We start from the raw sequence: 17,676 nt of genomic DNA on the forward strand, positions 1-17,676 counted from the left end.
CCTGATCTGTTCCAGAGTTTTTCCTTGGAGTTCGAGCTCGTGTTTCTGGTTCGATCTTTTGGTTTCAGGATTGAGACTGTTTAACTGTTTTGGATTTACGTAAAGAAAAAAGAGGCTTATGGGTCTCATTATGGTTATATACGGCTGGTGGCCTCATGATTGGTCATGTGACATGATGTTTATAGGCAGTGTAGTGTTTTCAACTTTACTTTTGATTGGCTGCTGAACAAATAAAGCATAGAAAGAGAACCATAATCCTTGCCTCTGTGTCCTTAATAGAATTTAAAAAAATGATTGACACAAATGCTAGTATTTGTTTTTATTGTTCAGCTGTATGAGACTTTTAAGGTCCATGGCACGCATTGATCATTTTAAATGCTGTGTGAGGTAGACAGTGGTATAAACTCCCTTAAAGTTTGCTCTCTCAACAGCACCATTCCTTGAATTGAGATCCAGACCCTCAATAAAAACCCAGTACAATTCTGTGATAAGGAAGTAAATAAATATTGCAGTTTTTTAAGTCATTTTCTCGACCGTTACTTACACAAAAGTAGGTGACAATTACTGCTGTTTTCTGCAATCAAAATAGTGTCACGTAAGGCATTGCAATGTCAAATATGAGCAATCTCAGAAATATCACACAAAAACAGAAAACTCAGAAGCTACGAATTTGGGGAGAAACAGTTAGCGATTTTACAGTTGCTTTGGTTGCAGTATTGTAAAAATGCAAGTACCCTGCATGTTCACAAAGCTAGTGGACAGCATTAGCTAAGTTGCTGCGGAGATCTTCCACTATCAATAAAGAACCGCAATCTGTCCCCTAAACACAGGCTCAGTGCGAAAAGAACCATAGAGTAGATGTCTTTGAACTACACCCCTTACTCCTTATTGCACTCTGTACCTTGCCAGCATGGCACGCCGTTTACAGATTCCTAAATGTGTATACAAATGTCTGTACATTTTTTCAGGCTGCCTATGCTAAGATGCAGCATTGCCAGCAAACCTTGCACCAGGACAGGACAGAGATTTTGTTTTTTCCATCTGACCAAACTTCCCTTCTGCTTTGCATGCACCTGGTTGTTACACTGGGTGCCCACCAATCTAGTCAGGATCATCGAAAAATCATCTTACACCAGAAGAAGTTCCTTTCTATCCTAATAAACGATGTTGTCATTATATGAAATCTGTCTATAATAAAACCTGCTTCCAAGAAAGTTATTTTAATTCCTACATTAGGAATAGTCAGACTGCTTGCCTAGGGTTATTGGGTTATGAATAATATCCTAGTTTTTAAATTAACCCAGCATACTACAACCATTTTTTTTATCCAGTAGTCAAATGCAAACATCACTTTTCTATTATAAAATGATTAATTTAACACACATTCAATTCTCACCAAAAACATTTTAAACTTGTCAATATGATGAATTCATACAAATGTTAAGAAATATTTAAACAGCATTCTCCCAATATATATAGCACTTCACATTGATTAACAGAAACTGTTCCCTTATCACATGAACACACTTGCACCAATCATCAAAAACATTCATACTGTCCTTATGGCTCTCCCCACACTGCAGCAGCATATATTATTTTTATCATTATCCTACCAGAGGCACATTAGTCTCTGTATAAATCGTCCGTTGTTGAAGTTCTTTTATATTGCCTGTTTACAGCACTGTTTCAACTTCACCTGTTAGTATCTCTTGCCTTCAGCAGGACGGAGGGATTCATATTTTCATACAGATTATGGAACAGGTTCTTAGTTGTGTCAATATTGTTCTAACAGCAACAAATGTCCTCAAAGGGTCTTCAAGTTTAGATAATTGGACTGGTGGGATTCCTTCTATTCAACGCATGTAATGTCTGTTTCTGTTCTGAAACAGTCACACTGTCTCTCAGCTCCCGCCTCTTGTCACCTTGACTACGAGAACGCCACGCTCGCCGATCTAACCTCATGTAAAGAGAACGGGCAACATTGGGTGGGCATTGATACGTGTCGGGGAATCTGGTTCGAATGCATCCTCCATGTGTATGGTATGTCACTCTGTGGGTTGCCAAGTAAGCAACGTGATCTTTCGGTTTCTTTACACAGGCTACCACCCAAGAAGCTTCTGCCTACTTCTCGGAAGAGGAGTGGAGGCTTTTACAGGAATGGCAGAAGGAACTTTATGGGAATGTGATGCAGCAAATTCACCAAGCCCTGATCTCGCTGGGTAAAGTTACGCTGTTAATTAGCAAGAGATTTGACAGCCTAACAAAAGCTTGAATAATTGTTGCAGGATTTTTAGTGGGGGGTTTGCTTTGTTTTTTCTCTTTGTGTAATATTTAGGAGCAGTAAGCTAGTATGATGCTGATTTTCACTGTAATATTAATATGGTAATTCATTTTCAGGTGGAGAAGTCCAAGAGAGCAGTCAGAAGTAGTGATTTGGGGAATCCAAAAAAGAGGGAGCTACAAGAAAGGGAAGGTCAGCACTGACCATAGCTACTGACAGGTTTAGACATAGTTCACTCTACAGGAAATTATAAAGCAGTAGCGTCTGACGGACTGACCGCTTATTAGTGACCGTTCCTTATGGGAGATGGAATCACACAAGGAAAAAAATCAGTGGCTGTGAAATGGTCTGAAATCTGCCGGTCAGTTCTGCCTAAAATGGATAAAATGAGCATTGAGTCAGTGACAATCAGTCAGTGCAAACATTTCCAGTTGTGAGCCAGCAGCGCGAGTAGTGTTGGACTCCACCTCTGCATAGTCCACACTATGAGGTGAGTTCTAACCCTTGAAGCTTTAGATCGACAGAAGTGATGTCTGCTGGAGAGCGATCACAGCATTATTGTTGTAATTAGTGACGTGGATGATAAAACCTCTAATTGTACAGGCTGTAAGTAGTGGCCTCCCTTCCTGCTATTGAAGCTAAAATTTAAACACATTGCTCAAAAGTTCACCTGTTACAATGTACTTGTAAGTTCTGCGACCTAATGTGACAGATTCAGTTCCACATTTGTGATTGTGGAGCTGCACTTTGCCGCATTGACCTTTGTGAACCAGGAAGGAATCTCTCTATGGGAGGGCATGGTTAGTCCAGGGTTTTCCATGGAGAGCAGGGCGGATATTTGGGCAACAAGAGTGATTACTCCCTTCAACTTATACATTTCAATCAGTAGTTTCCAAAGAGGAAACTCAATCTTATTGTTTTATTGACCTGGATTGGTACAGTATCTCAAAAATTGTTGTCTACAATCCTTTCCTCTAGCGAGAAAAGTATCTCTGTCCAACACTGTTTCCTTCTCTGATGTTTTTAAATCGATAAAAAGAAAAGTAATCCCAAAAAATGAGGCAGTATGTCACAGACTTCCATAAATTGGCTTGATTTAAAATGTGACCACCACCATTGGACCCTTGTAAATATCTGGAATTGACAGTGTGCCTTTGACATGACACTCACCTCCTCCATACGTTCCCACTAGGTACACTGCGCTCTCACACCATCAATGGCTTGAGCCCTGTGCACCTGCATATAGCCAGAAAGTCTGAGAACCATGTGCAGCCAAACATGTCAAACAGTAAGGTTTTGCTGAAGGTCTCAAGTTTGTCATATTCACTGAATATGAATTGTTTTACAGTTCTCATGTTATTGCCATGGGAGTGCTATTCCTGGTCTTGGGTTTTGATCTTTATAACTACAAGGACGTTCTCAGTGCATAACTTGGTTTCGGTAGCTGTCACACCACTGTTGTCAACATCTGAGACGTGGCGCTCTGCTTTTCTAGATGGGTCGAATCTGCTTGAAAGTATCAATCTTGTTCTCAATGACAGCAGGGTTTGTATTTCTGTCTGCAGTGTCTTAACAGTGATGTCTACAGGGGTTGAGTCCAGTGGAGGACGAAGAGAAGAAGCCAATGATTCGACCAGGTCGCCCTTTAGCTTGGTGCTCTTTCTTTGTTCAAACATCAGTTTACTGTGTTTGGCATTTGACTTCTCCATGGTGAAGATTTAAAGAGCTTGCAGGGGTGCAAAAGAGAGACCAGAATTTAGCAACTGCAATGCCTTGTAAAGATGTCTGGTGAGACAAATCACCTCATAATCCGCATCATGGAAGCATGCAGTCTTCAAGAAAAGAGCACGTAGAGTATCATAAAAAGGAAGCCTGTCATATAATTCAGCGGCTGTTGAAATTTACGACCATTTGAGTGTCAGCTCCAGCCTGCATGGGGAGCCTAGCTCTTTGTCACCCTTTAGGATTACTAGAGAAGCGCAGAGAGGCAAAATGTGACCGGAGGAGTGTCCTCGATCCCACTCCCATTGTGTTATACTCCGTCTCTGTAGTTTAGAGTTGCTGATTGCGGCCATGGTGTGTTCATGCTCTATGGCCGCCATGTGCAAACGTTAATTTAACCATCCCACCCACAGGGCAGGATTTCATCTCTCCCCTAATGCCCATACCTAGAGCCCCATCACCCCTTTATCAACAAATCTTCAGCTGCCGGTATAGTCTGCCATGTTAACACAAGGCACAGAGCGTGCCATTCAGGGCACGACCAGGCTTGACTGATTCAGCTCGGGGAAAGGGCCTGCTAAACATACCGTGCATCCAGTGCTTATCACAAGAGGGCACAGGAGACAGTCTTATGTTGTGGCTGGATTTGGGCGGATGAAGGTCTTGGGCTGGCAGGTGGGAGAGAGCTCCACTTTCAGGCAGCCATCTTTGCAGGAAGCTGACCACTCCATTGAGCTTTTACAGCATTCATATTCTTAAGGACTTAAAGTTGTACCTGGACACCTAGACTATGTTTTGTGTTTCTTTGCCTCCTGCCCTGCTCCCTTCTATAATTCATTACTTGTCTTAAGAAAGCTTGGTTGCCTGTCTAACTCTTACAAGTACATTTTGCAAGCCATAACATTCTTTGGTGTGCATTTCAGTGATTTTATTTTAGTGCTGTATTAAAATGTATGGTTTAATCATGGATTCTTCACATTCTTGCACAGAATCCATGAGATTAGTTTTGCCAGCACCTGCTCAGCAGCTTGGTGACATCTGTGAAGCTACTGGTCTGTTAGGTGACTCAGGCGTTGGTTTGGGTCAGGGAGAAGGAGACTCTAATGTCAGTTCCAGGCCTCACCTTCTCTTCTATTAAACATTCTCTGGTGAAATGGACGTTTGTCGTTCAGCATGTGCCACGTGGTAAAAGAGCACAACACTCCGACAACTGCATCGGATCTCTCAAAAAAGTATTCACTTCTGTTTCCTTTTGTTTACAGGTCCTCTTATTACCACCACTGTCTTTACATTAAGAGCTAAAGGAAAGCCAGACCTGTGCCCTGCTGCTTCCCAGGAGTCAGAGAGAAGACATGCTATTCAAAGTTCAGGTAGGTTTCAGTTTTCTTACTTAATTGTCTATTCTGTACAGTGCTCCAACGCCTCTGTTCTCATCACCGATCAGAAAATTGTACCAGAGTAATTTAAAAAAAAGTGAAAGTGTGCATTTTCTATGTTTGTACAGTTATGATTTTTTTTCCACAACTAGTACACACACACACACACACACACACATACACAGATCCCTCACACACACAGAGACGTACACAGAATGCCCCGCACACATGCGCATACATAGAGACATACACAGACCCCCCATACACACACACACACAGACATACACAGCCCTCCCCACCCACACACACACATAGACTTACATAGACCCCAACCACACACACACACAGACAAACACAGACCCCCCCACCCACACATACACGCACACACTTGCTTGTCTACTGCTGATAAACAAGGAGGAGGGGCAGGAGAGTGAACATTGTGTTTCTGTAGGGCAGGGCCTATGTCCAGTCACTAGAGCAAACTTCATTATTCTTAAAACCCTTCTAGTGATCCTTCAGGCCTCAGACTGCTGGTCCCTGGCATGCAGTAAAACAGGAGCCCAAGTTTGGAGAGGGGTCGCTGAGTCTTCCGGGCGATATGTGCCTTAAAGGATAATTGCGTTTGAAATGACTAATAGATACGCTCAATTTGTAAAGGACAAGAAAGCACTGCAAAGGGACACAGCAAAATAAGAATTATAGTGTAAGCCTGGTAGAATAAGAGGAAACAAGACAGTAGTGTGAGTGATGAGTGATAAAGAGGACCTGAAAGGATCAGGGGAAAGAGACAAGGCAGGAAAAACAATATATAAAAAGTGAGAAGGATGGGAAGTAGAAACGTTCAATAACGATACGCTTCTTAGAGAGAACTCAGTCTTCAAAACATACTCAAAAAATAATAAAATGGCTGAGAGAGACCAAAACACAGCAAGAGATATCCTGGTGGGCTTACAATTAAGAAGCATACAGAGAGAAATACAAAGAGACCATGTCAGAAGTCTGAGAGACAGAAAAAGTAGGCATGAGAAAGCTAGAGCAAGAGACTTGGCAGGTGCCTAAGATAGAAGGGGGAGAGACAGCAGCACACGTTAAAAAGAGGTAGAGAGAATGAAAGAGTGAGCCGGAGACGTGTAGGTCAAAAGAGAGAGAAATAAATATTGAAAGTGTAGAGGAGGGGAAAAGACACACTTAAAGGAGGAATAAGTAGAACAAAAGCCCAAAAAATAAAGCCATCTAAATGTGAAACAGAGGCACAAAAGAAAAGTGATCATGCGGTAACCTGGAGAGAGAGAGAAGGAGAGCTCCATGGGGAGAAGCAAGGGTGAATTGTAGGAGAGTGTGAGTTGAGCCAGGAGTACAGAAGAGTCCAGGAGAGAGGATTTATGAGAACAACTACAGCAGAAAGAACAATAACTTTCAACAGTGAGAAAGAAAGAGGCATCACATGGGAACAGGTGACGAAAACAACCAAGGGAAGAAAACAAGAGAAACTAGAAGTAAACGAAAAAGGAAGACTAAAACAACAAAGAGCTGGAAACTCCCAGTGGACAAAGAAAAGAAACTCAGTCCAAAGATGATAGAGAGCTGTGGAGAGGAGAATAAAGATACAGCAGAGGAGAAGGGAGAAACTGTTAAAGACAAAATCTACTGGGGATCAAAAAGATAGACATGAAAAGTGATGAGATAAGCTAAAGAGGAAGGGAGGAATGAGACCCAGCTGACCAATTGGATTTAGCTGATGAGTACAAAAGAGGGAGGGGAAGAACCGATAAACAAGAATGGAAGGAGCTAGGAAGACAGATGAAAGGTGGAACAATATATTTAAGAGAAATACATGAAAACCAACAGCTAGAAAAGAAAGAAAGAGAACCGACAAGATGAGAAAGACGAATAGCAGGAAATTCCAAGGAGGCTCGAAGTAGACACCTAGGGGTGAGCAAAATCAGAAACTATACAAAGGCCACTTTGGTTATGTCCAGGAAAGAGGGAGTGAAATAAACATCACAAAAGAGAGCTTGTCTCATAGAGAGAGGAGAGTATGCGACAGAAGATCCATGCCAGAGTCAAACAGGTCTTGTGCGCAGGCCTGTAGGGATCAGAGCTTAGCGACACCGCTGGGTGTGACAGCGCATGAACTGTGGTAATAGACCTGGTCACTATCGCACACTTTCTATGCTCTGTCCTGGGCAGGGATGGGCCTTATCCTCCATGGGATATTGTGATGTAGAAGGCAGGGTTAAACAACTCTCTAAGTACACTCTACTGCCCTTTACACATACAGGCCATGCTAGATCTATCTCCCCGGACTTATATATAGCACCTAATCCACCCTGGGCTGAGTGACGGCCTTGTCTCATTTCTTCCCTCATAGACCTCATGCCTCAACGAGAAGCAATTGCCTCAAAACACAGTGTTATGCGTCCTCACTATGCGCTAATTATGGTTCTTACGTTTTCTCTGTTTTGGTGGGACAAAGCTCCACCATCTGCTGTCTCACTCATTAAGTTAAATGAGAAATTGTCTCCACCTGGAAATGTCATGGTAGAAATAAGTCCTTGAATATCAGAAATACTGGACAAAGCCCTGCCTGAGTAGCCTAGATCTCCCTGGACCTCAAGCAGGCCTTTGATACCCTCAGGAGGTCGTATCTCTCTCTCAATTCTCAGCAAGTATGGTATAGCCCCACCACTGCTCAGGTGGATTAAACTCCTTTAGGGGGCCGACGGAGTGACATGCTGGCATGTCACTACCTCATACGTTGTGGATAGTGGCAGGGATTCCCCTTATTCCCCCGTTGTTTGCCCTTACTATTGAACCCCTGGCGGTGAAGTTGCGTCAGAGTAGTCCACCTCGTAATGAGTCCCTAAGAGGAAGAAAGATTTTCTTGTCTGCGAATACCATGAGCTAGTTTATTATCAGGTGCCTATTTGTATGAACAGGACTGAACTGACGTTTTTTTTTATCATTTCAGCACAGTGAATAGAACACTGAAAAGCAGTACTTGTTTGTTTTTAGGGGGTTCCTGCCATTTCAGACAATTTAATCCTTTAAGTGTTTGGTTAAAAAGCCTCATATATATGTTACCTAGTGCCCGGTGTGCTAGTTACTAGTTGCAAAACACTGAGTACAGTTTGCAATCAGTATTTTGCAACCAGTAACTAGTTTTTCAGACTGATCTATGTACAAATACAGATTTGAAATGGGTCGTAGTCTGGCCTAGCACATTAAGAATAATGAGGTAGGTAGCAAATTGGGACTCACTTCAGTTGGCGGCAATTACAGAGGTGGTGACCTGCAGAGGTAAGCAGACCGCCATCTATATGATTTTCTTTCAATAAAGTAAAATCTGTTTTTTATGCAGTCCATTTTCTTTAAAGGAAATGGGGCTTATTTTGAAAAGAAACTTTTTTTGTGTTTGAGAGTTGACAGTGCTTCCCAGCAAACATATTGTTTTAATACACAAAAGGGAAGGGGTACTAAAAAGAGCAGTTTTGTGACTGGGTTACCACCCCAACATGAGTTCTGTAAAATGTCGATGTTTTGCGATCAAAGTTCGGTCACAAAACATTGATATAGATGATACTGATTTAGTATTTGGAAGGGATGTCTACAACATGCCACTTCTGTATACCAAATCAACATCCTTTCGGAATTTCATTTTAGGAGTCCGAAAACCTTTTCCGACTTGCTCTCCAGAGAAGACATGGATCCACTGTCTCAAAATTCTGAATATGTTTGTTGGAAATATTCTCTTTTCAAGTATTCTTCTCAGGCTGCTCGACAGATACATAACTTGTGTAGAGTGGTGCTTCTTAATGCTGGGTAGCACTGGGGCTGTCTCCAGGCTGGAGCACTCACAACATGGACACAATGGAGAATGAGCTCTCCGTACCTCGCTGTCACCAAACTTTGTAAAACAGTGATCAGGAATAGCAAAAAGCGCAGTCTGACCTAGAAACATTCCAATCTGAGCAACAGAAACTAATGGCACACCCTTCACCCCTGCTGTCAGCCAAATGGCACTGCTTAGGCAGAACTAATCAGCAGCCCCTTGCTAACAAAGTCTTCATGGTATTTCAAAAGGTGGCCAAGTCTCCATTATCCTCTCTTCTGTGACTGGCTCTCCACACTGCAGCCACACTAGCAGACTTACACTGAGGGCAAAATGTATCCTCATCCTCCATCTCATGCCATCTTAAAACGGGGGCATCCAAAATGATCCCACTGCCTTCAGTATTCTGACTCATGCACACACAGAGTCCTACAACCATGAATTGATCACAGATTCATTGCACAATCACAGGGATTTAGGATACACATAAAAGAGAAACTTCACACAAGAAGGACCAGCAGGCCATACTCAACTGGCACAGATAAAAGGGTCTGGTCATACCTACCCGAAATGGTACGCTGCCACCACTGTGTTATGTGATGCACCAAGGACAGAGACATCAGCCCTCTCTCAGGTACATAGGAGCACTTGGTGTGCCACTTAAAGTCACAGGACAGGTCCTGAACCCCACATTGTAAGGGATGTGGATAGGCCTCAAAGCACATGCTTGAGCAGTGTGACTCCAGGGCCAAAATAAAAGTCAGAATACTAGAGTTACATGTCGTCAGGCATTCAGGGCAGGGGAACTCACCCATATACCATGCAAGGGACACTCCTTTCTGAACAATATTATAATTTACTCTGGGGTCAGTTATGGGGTTTTAAAATGGCACTAGGCCCACCTCAATTAACCCTGCACTTGAGGGAAGCTCCTGTGAGTACTCCAACAGAACTGTACTTTACAAACCCAGTGCATACGTTAGAAAAGGGTTTCCTGGTTGGATAGGGTATGCACCTCAGCCAGGCAGGAACTCCTGCTCACCCCTTTGTTAGTTCGGCACAAGCAGTCAGGTTTAACACAACATGTATCAGTAATAACCTGCTACACAAGCAGTTGTCTGAACGTTAAACAGGTTACTAGTACTCTGCGAATGCAAGCAGTAGTCACGCAAGCATATAGTTTACTGGTATTCTATAACACAAGAAGTAGTCATGTTGTCATAGTCACCAAGAATGCACATGTCAGAATAAACATATTATCAGGAATGCCAAGACATTCCACGTGGTGCAGCTGCTCCTTCCAGTGCCTTGGTGGTGGAATATCATGCTAAGAAACATGATGCTTTCCTAGGCGAAAGGACAACTAGAAAAAGAAAATAAAACACCACCATTGATGTGGCTGATTCTAAAATAATAAAGTGAAGCAAAATGAAATGTCACTAGGCTAGAGGGCACAAGCAGCAGGCCTTACGTGCTAAAGTAATGTGCCTAGAGACATCACTAAAATGGCTATACAACAACCTCCCCTTGTCGGTTCAGAAGTGGTAAAGCAGTCTAGTTCCCAAATAAAACAACTAAAATGCAATGCTTTTAAACATATATATAAAAATGTCAATTATGACAAGCTGAAACACACTTAAACATGTGAAGAATTAGAAGGGGTCAATTTAAAATGTAGGCACTGGCGCCAGTGAAACCAAATTTAAAAGTCTGCATCATTCTTAAAATCTCCAATTACAGCTGGGACAATTGAGTCAAGAAAATGTTCCAAATCGGTGCCAAGGAGCACTCATGTTCCAAACCCTGAGCTTCAGCTGAGGCAGCAGCAGTCCGTGTTGTGCCCGATGTTAATTGAAGAGCTGCATGATCCACAAAGGGCAACTCATAAACTGCTTCCACTAGCAAATGCACCCTCAACACGCATGTCTGGTGGTGAGTCCTCAGTGAGAACATCAACAGATCAGTGACCAATGAAAGTAAGCACTGCTTAGATAGACAAACTTGAAGTGCACATTCAAAAAGCTGCCAAAGGCATCGAAACATGGGCTGCACACAATCTAAAACCAGTCTGAATAACAGAGAACAGTTGCACTCCAGTTCTTCCAGAAGTGGTGGTCTGTAATACTGCATCATGCGTACACGACACAGTTACGCCAATGGATGCGCCATCAGCCCTCCTTGTTACGATGGGACAGCCATTGCGAATAAAAAACAGCAAGATGCCATCTGCTACAGCCAAAGTAATCAGAAATCCCCCCAAAATACTTAAAAACGTTGAGTGTATGGTTGAAAGTATTGAGCCAAAAAGGTGTTAACAAAACCAGAACCAACAGCCTTAGAGAAATGTACAATCCAAGTAGTACTGGATGCGTTAAATACTCGTCCCACAAGTTGCGCAAAGTGTCTCGGAAAGTTTGTATTTAAAAGGGACTGTATTTCTGCAGGTGACCTCACTACTTGGAGAGCATAGGTCTCACATGCGCCACATGTTTTTGAAACAATACAGCCTTTAGTCTGCTCAACTTGTCAAAATTCATATTTGAAGTCGCAATGTAAGGCCAAATATCTGCTATTTTCGTCTGTTGTGTAGGGGAAAAAGAACATTCCCCAACAGGTGACAATTTGAGAGACCGTAATGATGTAAGCAGCTCCAGCTCGTATTCCACAGCAGCTCTCACTGTTAAGAAGCGCATAGCTTCCATTAGAGAGCAACTGGAACACAGGTCTAATCAAGCAAGCTACGTTACTTTTAGATACACTGCACCCTGCCCATAGGGCTAGGTAGGGCCTACCTTAGGGGTAACCTCTATGGAGTAAAAGGGGAGTTCCCGACCTGGCAAGTAAATTCAAATGCCAGGTCCCTGTGGCACTAAACTGTGCACGCAGGCCCTGCGTGGCAGGCCTGAGACAGGTTTGAAAGGCTACTTCTCTGGGTGGCGCAAGCTGCGCTGCAGGCCATCTAGTAGCATTTAATTTTCAGGCCCTGGGTATAAGAGATACCACTGTACAGGGACTTACAGGTAAATTAAATGTGCCAGTTAGGTGTAAGTCAATCGTACCAAGTTTAGAAGAGAGAGCATATGCACTTTAGAACTGATCAGCAGTGATAAAGTGTTCAGAGTTGTAATGCCAACAAAAAGAGGTCAGAAAAATAGGAGGAGGAACGTAAAAAGTTTGGGGAAGACCCTGTAAAAAGGACCAGGTCTACAAGCCTACCAGCAAAAGCCATGCCGGAGGCTATACTTCACCACTGGACATGCTATCCTACTCCAGCAGGTTCTTTGTTATCGGAGGGTGAGCTGTTGCAAAACTCCTCAAGCAAAGAATGTAGCATCCTTTTCATAATGCACAAAACATTGTTTTGCATAACTTAGTTTATAAATGAACAGGCCCAAGAATCCCTTCATGCAACAGAACTTCAATCTTTTGAAATAGATTTGGCCCCAAATCGCTACAATTACTGCAGCATAGATTAGCACACAATGAGCAAATGTTAAACTTCTTACAAAGCCAGTTCAAGTTAGCAAAGGTGGCTTGGTCCTCCTAACTCTTGCCTCCCCCACAGTATGGCTCATCAGCTTTCAGCAATGCTCACCCAAAGGGAGACATAATCCTTTACCTGTTCTTAAGAGGGCCAAGTAAAGCTATCAGAATTTTACATTTCCTCCCCACTTCTAGATTTTAATTATTGAGTATCAATCAATCATAATGTTCTTTATTTGCATACCAAAGTATGCATAAAAGAAAGTGTTTATAAAATACATAACAACTCAATAAATACATCAGTACAACAATTCATCAATAAATCATCAAATCTAATACATAAAAATAAAAGTATATCAAACAAACGCAAAGTACATTAAAGCCAAGTCCAAAGAGCAGATAGATAAAAGAGCTCAGTAGAGCATACTTTCCCTCCAATACACTGCATATTTCAGGAAGGAGGCCACCCATAACATTTAGTTGCTACAAATCCAAGTAGTGAAAGGCCACCATGCTCTGAAGCAAACCACATTTTTCAAAAGTAGTAATAAAAACTGTTTGATAACCATGACGTGAAATTTACAAAAGAACAAAAAATGGAACAGGGTTTTCTCAGTAGAGTCATTGCGTGGACAAACACCCAGGGCGAATTTATGGTTGAAACCGAAGGAGAAACTGAGCAAATGATGAACGGTTCCTGCTCCTGCTCTAAAATGAAATAGTAGTGAACTTTCCCACCTTCCCATTGCCCAGGATATATAATGCCCCACACCCTCTGTTTCTTTAGAATTAAAATACTACCTCACTGTAGTATCAATGGAATACATGTTCCCTTTTGCAATAGACAATCCCTAATAATGGCCCTATTAAGGGTTAACTCAGGGTTGGACCAAATCATTAGCCATTTTAGAATGGGGTAGAATGGGGGCTAACTTAAAGGTGTCTCCCATATATGCAAATCCCAGCTCGCTGTGGGGAAATGAAGGGCGAACTGGCAGACGAAAATGTAACAGATGCCTACATAGCCGATTTTCATTGTCCAAATGCACAATGGAGCCGAAAGGGAGGAGTCCCTCGGTCTCGTGACTCGAAAAGACTTCTTCGAAGAAAAACAACTTGTAACACTCCGAGCCCAACACTAGATGGCAGGATAATGCACAGCATGTGAATCTGCAGCGTCTCATGCCACGAACAGATGTACACTGGGTAAGTGACATTTTCCATATATAGATGTATGTATGTGTATATGTATGTATATATATATATGTGTGTGTGCATAGATGTGGAGCGAAGAATCGCATATCTATATTTAACCTATTTGCACTTACCTTTTAAATATTTTGGTCCTCAACATTGTTGACACGATATTCTGTCTGCACAATATTGTTGTCACAAATGTTCTGTCAGACATCCGTCTAAACTACACTCCTGCGCTAAACTGCTATAAGTGTCTATACTTTTTGTTGGGCCCTGGCTGAATATAGAGCCATTTATTCTCAAGACCTAGAGCATTTCAACAAGTACACTAAATATCTTTAAGTAAATTTTTTCTTGTGCCTTTCTTTAATAAGTATTTTGTAGGCACTCTCTTGATGGTAACAATGTTTGCTCTCACCCTGTTGTGCTCTCTTGTACTCTTTTCCATTCCTGTGTTATTTTACTTCGTTTCCCCCACTTTTGGCACCATTTTAAACAGTCAGTTCTATTTTGAGTCCAGTCCATTGGTTGAACAACTGCACCATCACTGTTAGTAGACTAAGGTACTGGGGTAAAAGAAAAAGTCTGCATTTAATCGGTATATTCTGTATCTGAATGTCTTGTGCACTTGGAAGTCTGCAGACAGTTTTTTCTTCTACCATCAATTCTCTTTAGTATGTTTGTTCTGAATGGGGGAGGAGTAATTCACAGCAAATAGAAGATCAGCACCCATAGTGTATGTGGGTACAAACGCAGAAGAGAACCTCTTTAGTGAGTGAACTGATGGGCTTTTGTCTTTATCCAACAGGGGATGCCATCACTAATCCTGATGAGGTATTTCACATAAAAAGAGATGTAAATCGACATCGAAACAACCCTCGGGACGCAGACAGATGGCCACAGAGTGACTGCCCCAGTGCAGGTGATGCAGAGTGGATGTCTTTTCTATCTCATACATTACAAATCTTCGTCTGTTTCAATCTCCAGAACTATGATACTGTCAGTGGAGTTGTGCACATTACTAATACCGTTTAACTAGCACAAAACTTTAAAATCCTCACGGAAATGATCTGCCATTTATTTGCTGTGAAACCGTTGTTCTCTGTAATTCTACAAATATTTTTTTCAAAAAGGTTGAATCCATATGCACCAGTTCAAAGAATAGCTCTGGCGCAGATTTTAATTGGGTCGAACTCATAAATGTGTTTTTACATTACCATTGGTGACTAAGGGCCTGATTACGACCTTGGCGGGGGGATTACTCCGTCCCAAATGCGACGGGTATCCCGTCCGCTGTATTACAAGTTCCATAGGACATAATGGAGTTTGTAATATGGCGGTCGGGATATCCGTCACATTTGGGATGGAGTAATCCCCCACCAAGGCCGTAAATGCTGCTCTATTTAGAGATTTAAAAGATTGTTTAACTGTATGTGATCACGTCTATATTATTGTCTCAAAGACAAAATAGGACACACGTAAAATAGCAACTTAATTTTAATTTTAGGTTGAGCCTATAACCAACAGAATAACCAGGTCTGAAGAGAGAAGAAAAGATATACCTCAAAAAGTCTTTACCTTCTGCAAAAAACATATTTAGTGTCCTGTGTATGGTTGGCCATTTCTCGGCACAAGAATATCTTTTTTGAACAACTTCTGCCTTGTGATCTGAAGATGTTTCCCCTCTGCTGAATGTACTAGGAAGCCGTTCTCAAACCTTCGCAAACGTCCTACCTCAGTAATATTTTTGAAGGAGGAGTTCCTTTGTGAATGGCTACAAATGCAGAGATGGAGGCCTGCAAAGGATAACAGACCTTCATATCTTCATTGTCAAAGTATTGGAACCCCTGTCCCTTAAATGGTCTGTCTGAAGTCCGGCGTTTGTGTCAGAGTATGCAAGGTGTAGCCAAGGGTTGAGTCCATTGTCTCTTGGGTGAAGGGATGCAGGACCTGACCGAAGGCCAGGCCCTGTGCCCAGACTGAGCTGTGCACATGTGATGGCCGTGGGTTTTTGGTTGGGGCTATGAGAATAGAGCCTGCACCCAGATCGTAATTCCCTAAGCCGAAGCCCAATCGCTGCACTCTAAGGGCTCTGTGATACAAGCAGTCGTAGGAAGGTGTCAGTAGCCAGCGCACCAGCACCTACCTCTCCTCTCAGTCCCTCCGGGCTGTGCAGAAGGCACTGTAAAGCAGCTCCCCAGCGTGTGACTCTTCTCGGGTTCCCTTTGGTATTTAGAGATCTGGGTGAGAGTGTGGAGATCATGCTTCAGCTTCTAACTCCCCAATGCCTACTTCCAGTAGGCATGTCCAGAGATGCCAGGGAAGGTTGGTAAGGCCTGAGCAGCAGAAGAAGCCTCTTTATTTATGTGGTTTGTGGGGACCCTAGGTAGGTGGTGGAGGACACTTGTGGTCCTCCCGGCGTCAAAGCAGTTGACATGAGTTTTTTGCGAACTGATGTGATGGCAAGAGCTGCTATAATTGTTTTGGATAATGTCTATGCAATATCATAACAGTTGCTAAGTTGTAAATGATTTTGTTCTGTCAACACTGATATTGCTTGAGGAAAGAAGAAGAGACAGTTTCAGCTTCCATTTCTAATCTTGAAGCAGAAGTCCGGGAAAGCAGCACCAACCCGAAATTAGGTGAGTTACATCCATTAGTGCAATGACAGCTTGAGGATACTGGTTGGTGTCTGATTTCTTTGTAGTCTATAAGGCTCCTGAGCTGTTAAGCTTCTTTGGGTTGTACAGTGAATTGATCGCTTATAGTGCTGCAATAAATAATCTGTTCGGAGGTTGTTTCACAGCTGCACTTTGATAATAATCAGCCTATTTATTTTACCATGCATAGGACCAGATGTATCAAGCATTTCTGTGGTCGCCGTTTGCCATTTGCAACTACAAGAATGCATTTTGGTACGTAGGGATTTCAAACTGGGATTCAGTAAAATGTTACCGAATCTCAATATGAAATTGCAAATACAGACCTATTCGGTATTAGGAAGGGGCGTGTTTAGGTCGTCCCTTCCTAATACCAAAATGCGATAACAAAACATTAGCATTTTACCACGTACGTCGAGTAGGTGGTAACCTATTTGAAAATGGTAAGGGGTCCCAAAGGGACCCCATTCTCCTTTGTGAATGCTTCTAGGAACCTTATTTACCACTGCCTTCTCCTAAAACATGAAAAGAAAACTTTTACATTTTATTTTTTAATGCATGACGTTTTCCTTTAAGGAAAAAGCACTATGGGGGTCATTCTGACCTTGGCGGTAAAAGGCGCTTACCGCCGGTCAGAAGACCGCCATAACACCGCCGCGGTAAACCGCCACGGTCATTCTGACCCGCAACTGGCAAACCGCCAAAAACCCGACATCCACAAAAGTCCGCCACACCAAAGGTCAGCGAAAAAATGGCGATGACCAAACCTCCACCGTCACGCCAACAGAAATACGCCCATGCCATTACGACCCAGGAATCCACGCGGCGGTCTTTCAAACGCGGTATTCCATTGGCGGTACACACCGCCGCGGTCAAAATACACACACCCTTACAAAACACAACCACATTGGACAATTTGAAATACACACACCTGATACACATACACACACCACTCCCACACACTCAATACAATATAAAACACACACCCACATTACCCACAAACCCTTACTTCCACAATTGCGAATCAAGGACAGAGAGAGACAGCACTGCTTAGAGTAGACCATCACACAGAGGCTAATCACAACATCACCCACACAATTACAACGCACAAAACACCATACACCA

General features: G+C 42.6%; 1 protein-coding gene across 4 annotated transcripts in view; it reads left to right on the top strand.

Annotated features, from left to right (window-relative positions):
* LOC138303518 (zinc finger protein 282-like) overlaps nt 1-17,676 on the top strand; it is a 145,077-nt gene that overhangs the window by 110,926 nt on the left and 16,475 nt on the right. For 2 of the 4 annotated variants that reach the window (XM_069242717.1, XM_069242715.1), the window contains exons 2-5: nt 2,099-2,219; nt 5,266-5,373; nt 14,700-14,813; nt 16,459-16,533. In XM_069242717.1, coding sequence (XP_069098818.1) covers nt 2,099-2,219; nt 5,266-5,373; nt 14,700-14,813; nt 16,459-16,533 — 418 coding nt within the window. The remainder of the gene's footprint in view (nt 1-2,098; nt 2,220-5,265; nt 5,374-14,699; nt 14,814-16,458; nt 16,534-17,676) is intronic. The other 2 variants (XM_069242716.1, XM_069242718.1) reach the window with 2 other exon arrangements.

Source organism: Pleurodeles waltl, chromosome 7 (assembly GCF_031143425.1).
Source record: "Pleurodeles waltl isolate 20211129_DDA chromosome 7, aPleWal1.hap1.20221129, whole genome shotgun sequence".
Lineage (NCBI taxonomy): Eukaryota > Metazoa > Chordata > Amphibia > Caudata > Salamandridae > Pleurodeles > Pleurodeles waltl.